Source organism: Periplaneta americana, chromosome 7 (assembly GCF_040183065.1).
Source record: "Periplaneta americana isolate PAMFEO1 chromosome 7, P.americana_PAMFEO1_priV1, whole genome shotgun sequence".
NCBI classification, from domain to species: domain Eukaryota; kingdom Metazoa; phylum Arthropoda; class Insecta; order Blattodea; family Blattidae; genus Periplaneta; species Periplaneta americana.
In genome coordinates, this window is record NC_091123.1 from 160,178,514 (window position 1) to 160,191,195 (window position 12,682).

A 12,682-nucleotide genomic window follows, 5' to 3' on the forward strand; every position below is an offset into this window, starting at 1 on the left:
ATCAACCATTATACATTTATTAGAGGGAAATTGCCGTTTATTGCTGATGTATATCAATGACGTATCATTACTGCCTTGAGGAAATTGCTTATTTCCTTCGTTCCTGCATATTATACATAATAGTTTTGTATTTTGAATGTTCATTTGAAAATGATTGGATTGAAACGGAAGACAACTATTTACGCTATACAATGGACATAATATGAACTGCTATGACTTGACAAGTGATGAAATACGTGCTTAGAATTAGCTGATGTAATATGTGGAAGGAGTTAGAAAATGTTTTTACTGGTGCCTGCATGGTATAAATGTTACATCGAACTAATAATCTCCTCACAAGATGAAGGGACCTCTGATACTATCAGCTGTTCTCGCAGCAACCCTCACTTATCTAGTATCGGTAAGTTCTATTTTTTTTTCATACTGGTATTGCAGAAACTTGTTAGGAATTGATCATTGATGTACCGTCAACTGGGGTAACATCGGTCCAATTTTTTATCGTTCTATAAGTAAACTTTTATAATTGGATACTTTAAAGTAGAAGGGTGCAAAGTGCCAAAATGAAACATTGGAGATAAGATAAACCAATGTAGGTATGAGAATAATTGTACACATATTTGTGTCATGTATTTTTTTTTACTGATAGAAAACAGCAATAATACAGTGTAAATAGTGGTATGTAAACACATTATCTCTCCGGATTTAATTATATAACACAAATTGTGAAAAGGGTTAAGTAATGGGTACAGTTGCAGTAGAATGGTGCAAAGTCCAATACTTATTTTTTCCTATCCTGGAGCAATTTTTACTCATAAATCTGCCTGTAGAACTGTCTGTGCTCCTCATTTGGAAGATAGGGAATCATTGCTTGTAGATCCCTCTTCTTTTCTTCAGTAATTTCTCTATTTTGTACTTTAACTTGAAACAACGCTGACTGCACACCTTTTACATTTTTTTTCTTTTTTAAGCACTTTAATGGTATACACTGCTTCATTATCATGGGAATGTTTCACAGAAACACAACCTGCTTTACTAACATCATACTGAATGCAACATACCTTAGAAATATTCAAGTTCTTGATGGAAATTAGTTGATCAGCAACATCTTAGTTATTAAGGACATCTGACTCTAGCATTGGAACTGTTTGAAATGGTTTTACAACTTGAATGTCTTGTACGATTTTAAGCAGGTCACTAAGAAAGAAGGCTTTTGTCACTTTTTTGTCTTTCAATCAAAGCGAAATCAGAATCACATTGTAAGAAACTGTAGCCACTGAGAAGGAAACTTTGTTCTATGTGCTCAAATAAACCAATGGCAACTAAAAAGAGACACAAGAAAACCATTACACGGTTTTTGTTTTGAGCTGTACAGTTGTCAGATTCTTCTTGTTTGTTGTGTCCATATTGATCAATTTTAGCAGACACTAGGCAATCTCATTGGCACCTCTACTCGCGATGCTTTCATCCCACATACACATGTAAGACTGCATTGTATCACAGACACAAACTGCGAAAGCTGACGTCTGTAAAACATTTCGCTGTGTGTAAGTGCGGTCACAAACATGACCTGTTGAAGATCCATTGCAAGGGAACAAGCATTACTATCAGGCAACTATGAAAGACTGGTGTCAGTCTTCATAATATTTTGTGCACACACTGCCCTTCTATGATGTAGCTCAAGAGGGCGATTACCGTCTGAAACTGCATGGTGCTGGCAACGTGACATCTAAATATCTCGCTTATGAAGCACAACTGGCTGTAGCCTTTTTCATACATCATCCTCCTAGGCACATAGCTCTTTTCTGCTTAATAATTTCGTTTTCCATGATTTTGGCACTTTGCACCTTTCTAATTTAAAGTATCCAATTCGTGTGTTTGTTAATTTATTTTAATGAAACATTTTAGAAGATTTTTATGAAGTAATACTGGCTCCGAAAGCAATGCAAATATGTTGCTTTATATTTATCTGAGTTCGTAATTGTTTAAATATTAGGCCAATGTTATCTTGAAATGGAGTAACTTTGCCCCAACTTTCCAATTTGCATAGTACACTGTATTTAGGATCATCTTGGGCTACTGTAACCCCAAAATGAGTGCTTGTTTACCCAATTAATATGATAAAATGCACTGAAATGATACTCACATGACAATTTAATTAAGAACAGTGCATATTTTATTAGGAAAAACACACAAATTGAAGGTCATAATGGAAATGTCTAAAATCCACAATTTTTTAGCTAGAAAGTTAACATTTTTACTAAATATGCATATTAACATCATGATCAGACATTGTAAATTTGAATCTTTTCTCATAAAACTAAAAAGAATTGAATTTACCTATTTTATTTCTTTTTTAATTTTCTTAGTGAAAATCATATTTCTAAAAAAATATATATCTTTAAATCTAAAATTTTCTTAAAGATAACACTGCATATTGTGCAATGGAGCATCAGTAACGCCCTACTCTAATTTGTTCATTTGTTAAACAAATTAATTTCTTCAATGTTTAAACATTAATGAAAATAATAATAATGTTTTACGTATAATTCTTTAGCAATAAAACTATGCTGAATACAGCCAATCAAATGCTCCATTTCACAACAGAGATATTAATGAATAAGCATGCCAAGTTTCATCACTCAAGCTTTAACCACCGAGAAATAAAATGGACACTTGCCTTTAAAAACGTAGGAAATTTATTTTTGAAATAATTAAATTTAACGTTTTGGATATGGTACATGTAATTCGTACATTAATATAACTTGTACCAATTATATAAAAGTATACTCATAACTAAGATATTGAGAAAAAATTTTTATGAAACCGTAAAAAAAAAAATGATAAAATTTGTCAAAATTAGACTATTTTCAGTAGCGCATTGCATGAAATAGTCATTTCGAGCATCGATTCAACATGATCATATTTGCAATATAATTACTTCAGTATGAATTCCAGGTGCCCGGAGTTTGAATTTTTAAGCATTCTGGCCAATGAATTACATGGTTTAATTCTATGTAACCTACAGTCTGATCCGTTTGGGTATGGATAATATTAATTTATTATTATAAAGCTATTATGATAGTAGAAAACATTTCTTGTTGATTATATTATGATTAAAAGATGGGAGTTTCCATATATGACAATCAACAATGCATAATCTGAAAGGACAAATGAAAATCGTAGATGATTAAAATGGCTACTACAAATCAACAGCGGGCACAATGTGTTCTTTGGTATGCTAAATTGGAGAGTGTTGAAGAGTTCAAAGGGAATTTCGACGTGAGTATGATGTGCGTAATGTACCTAAATACGATTCTATAATATTGTGGTATCGAACTTTGTAGAAACAGGTTCTGTATTAAAAAAACATGCAGGAGATCGCAGGCGAAGCCCAGTACGAGAAGCAGCTCTCTCTTGGTTTGGCCCCCAAACTCCCCAGATTTAACCCCTCCTGACTTTTTCGTTGGGGGTTTTATTAAAGACATTGTCTATTCACACAAATCCAGAAACATTGATGATCTGAGAGTAAAAATTACTCAAGCTTTTCAACAAACCACCCCTCTTATGTTACAACGGAAAAGGGCTAAACTGCATCACCGTTATGAGTTGTGCAGGGTGTGCAATGGGGGTCATGTTGAGCTCTGAGAAATATCCTATCATTCAGTGCTGAATGCACGAAGTTTCAACAAATAAAGTATAGTGGTAAATGTTTTACGATGTTTTTATTTTATCCATTCCCAAACGGATCACCCTATATTATACCCTAGATCATATATATAACAGATAACTCATCGCTATGTTAAAATCGGCAGCACTTTGAAGAGAACAACCGCCAGGATCGCCACCCGTCCGTCGTAAACGAACACGAGATGGCAATACAGTCGCTAATGCAATTCAAATGGGAATTATGACGTGACTCCTTATGTAACAACTAGATGGCAGAGTAGTAAACCTGACAAAAGTTGTTAACGTCAAAGCCTATAAGGCCGACCTATCTTTACATATATGATCTGGGATTATACTAATAATCAAAGTCATGCAATAATTTTAATGTCCTTATAGTTCGATATTTAATTCGCATGTGCTAACATAATTACTCCTAGATTAATTACTGAGAAAGTTTTTCTTACAATGCAATGTACTAATTTCACGCTTATTATTTTGACAGTGTGAAAAAGTTACTGATGAAGAAATGGTTAAAATATTACGAGAGTGTATAAGGATTACCAACGTAAAATCACCTGGTAATAATTTTATATCTTCTTCTTAGTTTAAAACCTGCGATAAAATCCTATTTATTCCTAAATACAGAGGAATAAACTGGGTTTTATGTATATTTTCTAGTGGCACGAGTAAAACTTCAAGTGATTTGGGAAGTGACTTAATTAGCTTAGAAGGAAGGTCAGTGCCGAGAGAGTAAGTGAAAGTGTTTCTGTGACTGCAAGGGCTGAAATGAGGAGAAGTGAAGAGAAGAAAAAAGAAGAAGAGTTTATGATACGAGTGGGTGAAGTGAATGTGTCTGGTCCAGTGATGATTGGAGATATAGTGAGTAGATTAAATAATACATTTCAGAACTTAAGTAAGAAGGTAAGTGAGAAGATAGGGGCAATGAAAATAGGAGAGGAGGATGGTGGAGGAGGTTAGGTAGGACAGTGAAGCACAGCATGTAGAAAATAAGTGAGATAGAAAATGTAATGAACTTAAGAAATAGACATAATAACGAACCGATGTATAATGGCGTAGTAAGGTTTAGCAACAAGTATAATTAGAAGCAGAGTGTGTTCGATATAAGTGAACTGGAAATCAAGAAAGGAGTTGTAAAAGTGCCAATTTTGAATGATCTAAATTAAATCGGAATATGTATGATGAGACTGTCCTGTGTTAAACTTCAACGTACCTCGTTTACATGTTTCGACCTATTTATGGGTCATCCTCAGAATTAGGGTCGACCTGGTTGGCGAGTTGGTATAGCGCTGGCCTTCTATGCCCAAGGTTGCGGGTTCGATCCCGGGCCAGGTCGATGGCATTTAAGTGTGCTTAAATGCGACAGGCTTATGTCAGTAGATTTACTGGCATGTAAAAGAACTCCTGCGGGACAAAATTCCGGCACATCCGGCGACGCTGATATAACCTCTGCAGTTGCGAGCGTCGTTAAATAAAACATAACATAACCTCAACCTAACCTCGTTGTTGATCTTGGAGCCTCTTTTTCTGTTTCCTGTGAGGGTGCGTTCGTGTGGTATAGTGTAGAGTCAAAGAGTGTGTATGTTTTGAAGTTGAGTTGTGTGTTGAGAATTTCGTTGGGGTGTGTTTTCGTGTGTCTGTATATTTCATATTCTTCTAGTGTGTTTAGTTTCTGGCTTTTTGGTTGGATGTGTAGTATTTCCATGTCTGTGTTGATGTCTCTGTGGGTGTGTTTAGCATTTGTGTTCTGCATATGTGGAGATGTTTTGTAATTTTGTTATGGCTGTGATGTGTTCTTCGTAACGTGTTTGAAACGATCTGCCTGTCTGTCCTATGTAGACGTTTTTGCAGGTGTTACATTTGAGTTTGTATATGCCTGTGTGGTTGTATTCGTTTATTTGTGTTGTATGTGTGTTGAGATGTTTTTGAAGAGTGTTATTTGTTCTGTATGCGATGTTGTAATTTAATTTCTTGAAAGAGGTTGCAATTTTGTGTGTGTTTTTGTTTTCGTATGTTAGTGTGATGTATTTTTTGTGTTCTTGTGTTTGTGTTGTATTATTATGTTTTTGTGATTATGTTTTGTCTTACGTTTCAAACTAAAACTGGTTTAACAATGTGTACACATCTTCCAGTGTCCAATATTCTAGTTTTTGAAAATTAATTTTAAACATTCTCTCCAATCTTCTATGTTAATCCACTCTCCTTCCTCCAATCTTCTTTCCTTCATTGTTGTTTTAATTCCATGAATCCATGTACTATTAGTTAAAATTAATGGGTTTAATATAAATGTCCGGTCAGCGTGTCTGGCCGCGAAACCAGGTGGCCCGGGTTCGAATCCCGGTCGGGGCAAGTTACCTGGTTAAGATTTCTTCCGGGGTTTTCCCTCAACACAATACGAGCAAATGTCGGGTAACTTTCGGTGCTGGACCCCGGACTCATTTCACCGGCATTATCAACTTCATTTCATTCAGATGCTAAATAACCTAGATGTTGATACAGCGTCGTAAAATAACCCAATAAAATAAAATATAATATAATATAAATGTCATGATTATAACGCCCCACTATAAAAAACGACCTGTATATGTTCAAAAAATATATATTAACAACAAGAACAATCATTCAGGAAGTCCCGGGTTCAAACTCCTTGGCCGGTCAATCTGAATGGGATTTTTCATGGTTTTCCTCAGTCAGAAAGGCAAATGTCAGATTGGAAATTTACATACCAAAATTTATCATCTCTTCAATCACCAATATCATAAGCATTAATCAAAATCGAAAATCAGTTACATAAACACAAGTCATCTACAAAATACAACAGAAACAGGAACTCAATTGTAACCACGGCCTACTGGTATATCCACAGATTCTAAACACGGGATATGACCACAGATGTTAAAACATGTATGAATAAACTTAAAAAACAACAATAATAATAATAATAATAATAATGATAATAATAATAATAATAATAATAATAATAATAATAATAATAATAATAATAATAATAATAATGAAACCCCAATTATTTTATTTCAGTTTGCTCTCCACATTTGTCTCGTAGGATATGTCATTATAGCATGGCACATCTAGCTAACAAAGGACTCTGAAGCAAGAGCAATTTGTATTCGTTCGTCAGTGGTGGTCCTGGTACATTTCTGTTTTCTAGGAACTCAACTGCATTTTACTAAATAACTATTACTTTAGTCACATATTGAGGATCACGTAAGAGCAGTTCCTAAAAGGCTAATTTGGCCGTCTCTTCAGTGTTGCCAACTGATACCAGATATCACCAAAGAGGGTAACATCACAATGTTATATACAATAATAATAATAATAATAATAATAATAATAATAATAATAATAATAATAATAATAATAATAATAATAATAATAATAATAAAGTATGAGACAGACATAATTACTCTTGACAATTGGTTAAGCGCAAATAGGCTTTCTTTGAATTTGAAAAAAACTGTGTATACGATTTTTACTAAACCTTCATTTTATTATATTATTCCGAAAGAATTAAAGTTTAATGATTCTGTAATACAAAAAGTTGCTTCAGCTAAATTTTTAGGTTTGATTGTTGATGAACATTTAATATGGGATAAGCATATTTTGGCTGTCTGTGAGAAAATTGCTGCAATGTCTGGTATTTTGAAAAGGCTTAATAAAGCTTTGCCTATATCTTGTCTCTTGAATGTATATTATGCTTTTATCCATTCTCATTTAATGTATATGTCATTTATTTGGGGACATAATGAGAAAACTGCTTTGAGACCTTTACAAATTATTCAAAATAGAGCTTTAAGAAATTTATTGGGTTTTCATTATTTGACTCCAGTTATATATCTATATCAATTTTCTTTCGTTCTACCAGTTGAATCAATTATATCAAATTAGGTGCTGCCATTTTCATGTACAAAGTTATTAACAATTTAATGCATAGTAATATTACATTTCAGTTTAATAAAGATATGCATACTTATTTAACAAGACAAAAAGACAATATATATTTTTCTCAGTATAGCTCCGTAACTTATGGAACGAAAGGACTTAACCAGTTTTTAACAACAACTTTTAATCAACTTCCTTTAGAACATATACTTTTACCAAATTGCTGGTGCTTTAAGAATTGTTTAAAAATACGTTTTTGGGAAGATTATTTATTTTAATTCTCAGTTGATTTATTTATTTCATGGTTTCAAACTTTTTCTTCTTTCTGCCCAAAATTTTATGTTATCTTACTATTTGTTCTTATTTTGCTTTCTTTCTTTCATAAATTCTTGTGTTATTGTTTGTTTTTCACAGACTGAAGTTTCATGACTTTTCAATTATATTGTGTAACATATGTATATGTTCTTGTATAGCCCCTAATTATGAGTTATACTCTTTGGGGCATACTCAATAAAGTAATATATATATATATAATTATTATTAACAATAACGATGTCTTGCCCATTTACCACATCTCATCTTTATGTTGGTAGGTATTTTCTAAATGGTTCAATAATTTGTGAAAGAGTAGGCCAACATTTTCCGCCTGACTTTTCGCACATTATGTTGGAAATTAGTAGATTAGTATGATCTAGCATTAAAATGTATTTCGTCTGACAACATGAAATTCATTGCTTTGACTAAACAGTTTACGATTCTCTAGACCTAACCTAAAAATGTATTTTGTTTGATCACGTGAAATGATTAGTACAAACTCCGAAAACCGAATGGCACTTTGAAATGTGTGCTTAAGAATACTTACTCCTAATAATTTTGCTATTATAGTTATAATTGCTGCTGCATGTATCATACCATATGTTATATTTATTTACACTTATCTGACTATAATATCGAATTGTTACCATAACGCAACATATAAAAAAACTATTATGTATTAATATAATACTGATATTAATTCATTATTATTATATTCGAATTTCACTAGCTTCTAGCATCCAGTAATCGGAAGAGTATTTTACATTCCTCCTGAGACAATCTGTATAAGTCAAAAAGTTGTGTAATACATATTTTCCTTGATGATACAGAACAAAAACTATAAAAACAATAAGACTGATTAAACTGGTGTTACAGATGAACTTCGGTGTTTCCACAACAGAGAAGATCCAAAAACTCGGAGTGCAAAAGTGAGATATAATTTCGAATTATATGTTTTAAAATGTCAGTAATATCTTTTCCTCACTAATATGAAATCAAATTTTCTAAACAGTTTAAAGTATTCACTCTTCATAGTTTTTGCTTATCAAATTTTCTAAATAGTTTAAAGTATTCACTCTTCATAGTCTCTGCTTACCAAATTTTCTAAATAGTTTAAAGTATTCACTTTTCGTAGTTTTTGCTTATCAAATTTTCTAAACAGTTTAAAGTATTCACTCTTCGTAGTTTTTGTTTATCAAATTTTCTAAACAGTTTAAAGTATTCACTCTTCATAGTCTCTGCTTACCAAATTTTCTAAATAGTTTAAAGTATTCACTTTTCGTAGTTTTTGCTTATCAAATTTTCTAAACAGTTTAAAGTATTCACTCTTCGTAGTTTTTGTTTATCAAATTTTCTAAACAGTTTAAAGTATTCACTCTTCATAGTCTCTGCTTACCAAATTTTCTAAATAGTTTAAAGTATTCACTTTTCGTAGTTTTTGCTTATCAAATTTTCTAAACAGTTAAAAGTATGCACTTTTCGTAGTTTTTGCTTATCAAATTTTGTAAACAGTTTAAAGTACTGGTATTCACTCTTCGTAGTTTTTGCTTATCAAATTTTCTAAACAGTTTAAAGTATTCACTCTTCGTAGTTTTTGGTTATCAAATTTTCTAAACAGTTTGAAGTATTCACTTTTCGTAGTTTTTGCTTATCAAGTTTTCTAAATAGTTTAAAGTATTCACTCGTCCTAGTCCCTGCTTATCAAATGTTCTAAAGAGTTTAAAGTATTCACTCGTCCTAGTCTCTGCTTATCAAGTTTTCTAAATAGTTTAAATTATTCACTCGTCCTAGTCTCTGCTTATCAAGTTTTCTAAATAGTTTGAAGTATTCACTCGGCCTAGTCTCTGCTTCAGTTTAAAGTATTCACTCGCCCTAGACTTTGCTTATTAAATTTTCAAAATAGTTTAAAGCATTCACTCGCCCTAGACTTTGCTTATCAAATTTTCTAAATAGTTTAAAGTATTCACTCTTCCTAGTCTTTGCTAATCAAATGTTCTAAATAGTTTAAAGTATTCACTCTTTCTAGTTTTTGGTTATCAAATTTTCTAAATAGTTTAAAGTATTCACTCTTCATAGTCTCTGCTTATCAAATTCTCTAAACAGTTTAAAGTATTCACTCTTCTTAGTCTTTGCTTATCAAATTTTCTAAATAGTTTAAAGTATTCACTCTTCCTAGTCTTTGCCTTTCAAATTTTCTAAATAGTTTAAAGTATTCACTCTTCCTAGTCTTTGCTTATCAAATTTTCTAAATAGTTTAAAGTATTCACTCGCCCTTGTCTTTGCTTATCAACTTTTCTAAATAGTTTAAAGTATTCACTCGCCCTTGTCTTTGCTTATCAACTTTTCTAAATAGTTTAAAGTATTCACTCGCCCTTGTCTTTGCTTATCAACTTTTCTAAATAGTTTAAAGTATTCACTCGCCCTAGTCTTTGCTTATCAAATTTTCAAAATAGTTTAAAGTATTCACTCGCCTTAGTCTTTGCTTATCAAATTTTCTAAATAGCTTAAAGTATTCACTCTTCCTAGTCTTTGCTTATCAAATTTTCTAAAGTATTCACATGTCCTAGTCTCTGCTTATCAATTTTCAAAATAGTTTAAAGTATTCACTCGCCCTAGACTTTGCTTATCACATTTTATAAATAGTTTTAAAGTGTTTACTCGCCCTAGTCTGTGCTTATTGAAGACGATTTAACTTTGTAGTTGATTTGGTCCTTGAAATGTTATTGATTTTGAATTTGGTCCTTGAAATATTATTGGCTTTGCTTATGTATATAGCAGTCTATAATTTTCAGCAATTTCAGACCGATTACCATTATTTTTCAATTTACTTTACTGCATAATACAGATTTATTATTTCGTACTATTTAATACAAAGCAATGCTTCTTTTGCAGTGCTTCATAGGATGCCTGCTTGAGAGACTGGGCTTGGTAAGTAAAGTAGCCTATACAAGTTAATTTTCTCACAAACTGTGCAAGACAAGGACTCAAAGGACAAAACTCATAATTATATTTCATATTTTATAAAGAAATTGTGTATGTAAAGAGGAAACTACCTACACCTCAAGTCAAGTCTAGTGTAATGTGGCTCTGAATATACAGAATGGAACGTCAGTAATATAATTAATTTCAGGGGGTTATTATTTCAGACATTTCGAACAAAAAGGTTCAATAAAATTTTACTCGTTTTGCTTCCATCTCTTGATAAAGATTGTTATATATGAAACATAACGTATTTTGGGAAAGCCATTGATTTAATTCTCAATATTCTCAGCCAATTTAAGAGAGTAATGTATTATGATAATAAACGATTGAAAGAATTTTAGTTTTGTCTTTTAAATGTGCAGAACTTTGATCCGAAAAAATGTAACTTTTCCTTCTGCATAGGAGTTTTAAAATGTGACATTTCCTCGAATCATATTTTTGTACATTTAAAGGACAAAACTAAAAATCTTTAAATTATTTATTATCATAATATACTGCTCTCTTAAATTGGCTGAGCATATTGGGAATTAAATCAATGGCTTTCACAAAAGACGCTATGAAATGTTTCATATAAAACAATTTGTTTTCTCGAAAAGAAGCAAAAACGAGGAAAATTGTATTAAACTCTTTTGTTTCAATCTCAAAGAATAACCTATTTGAAATTAATGACATTACTTAGGTTCATTCTATATTTAGAAAATTTGTTCATCTTATATTATTGAAATATCAATAAGAATAAAATTAGCACAATAAAGAAAGAATAGCATCATGAAATCGATACGCATGTTTTCATTGTATAATAATAGCGTGTTTCGGAGAAGTTCAGCTGTTTGTGCAAAAAATGTATTCACAACGCTAATCCATTAAATGTGATACTCTCTTTGCTGCCAATCGTGTCAACTTTGGTATATAAGCTACATATATTACGTCGTTTTGGGACTTAAAGTAGAGTACCCACACCGAAAAGTGAAAATGATTATACAGGGCGATTGAGAAGGAAGAGTAAATATTTTAATGGATAGTAGTTCGACTATTCCGACATAATTTGTTGCAATACACAGAACATGTTTGAATAATTTGTTGTAATACACAGAACATGTTTGAATAATTTGTTGCAATACACAGAACATGTTTGAATAATTTGTTGCAATACCCAGAACATGTTTGAATAATTTGTTGCAATACACATAACATATTTGAATAATTTGTTGCAATACACAGAAGATGTTTGAATAATTTGTTGCAATACACAGAAAATGTTTGAATAATTTGTTGCACAACACAGAAAATGTTTGAATAATTTGTTGCAATACACAGAACATGTTTGAATAATTTGTTGCAATACACATAACATATGTGAATAATTTGTTGCAATACACAGAAAATGTTTGAATAATTTGTTGCAATACACAGAAAATGTTTGAATAATTTGTTGCACTACACAGAAAATGTTTGAATAATTTGTTGCAATACACAGAACATGTTTGAATAATTCGTTGAACTACACATAACATATCTGAATAATTTGTTGCAATACACACAGAACATGTTTGAATAATTTGTTGCACTACACATAACATATCTGAATAATTTGTTGCAGTACACAGAACATGTTTGAATAATTTGTTGCACTACACATAACATATCTGAATAATTTGTTGCATTACGCAGAAAATGTTTGAATAATTTGTTGCAATACACAGAACGTGTTTGAATAATTTGTTGCAATACACAGAACGTGTTTGAATAATTTGTTGCAATACACAGAACATGTTTGAATAATTCGTTGAACTACACAGAA

At 31.7% G+C, this 12,682-nt stretch overlaps 1 protein-coding gene across 1 annotated transcript in view; it reads left to right on the plus strand.

Moving 5' to 3' along the window:
- Positions 1–340: 340 nt before the first annotated feature.
- The window catches only part of Obp22a (Odorant-binding protein 22a), a 31,726-nt gene continuing 19,384 nt past the window's right edge, over positions 341–12,682 (plus strand). The window contains exons 1-4 of the mRNA XM_069830100.1: positions 341–400; positions 4,169–4,244; positions 8,776–8,828; positions 10,792–10,827. Coding sequence (XP_069686201.1) covers positions 341–400; positions 4,169–4,244; positions 8,776–8,828; positions 10,792–10,827 — 225 coding nt within the window. The remainder of the gene's footprint in view (positions 401–4,168; positions 4,245–8,775; positions 8,829–10,791; positions 10,828–12,682) is intronic.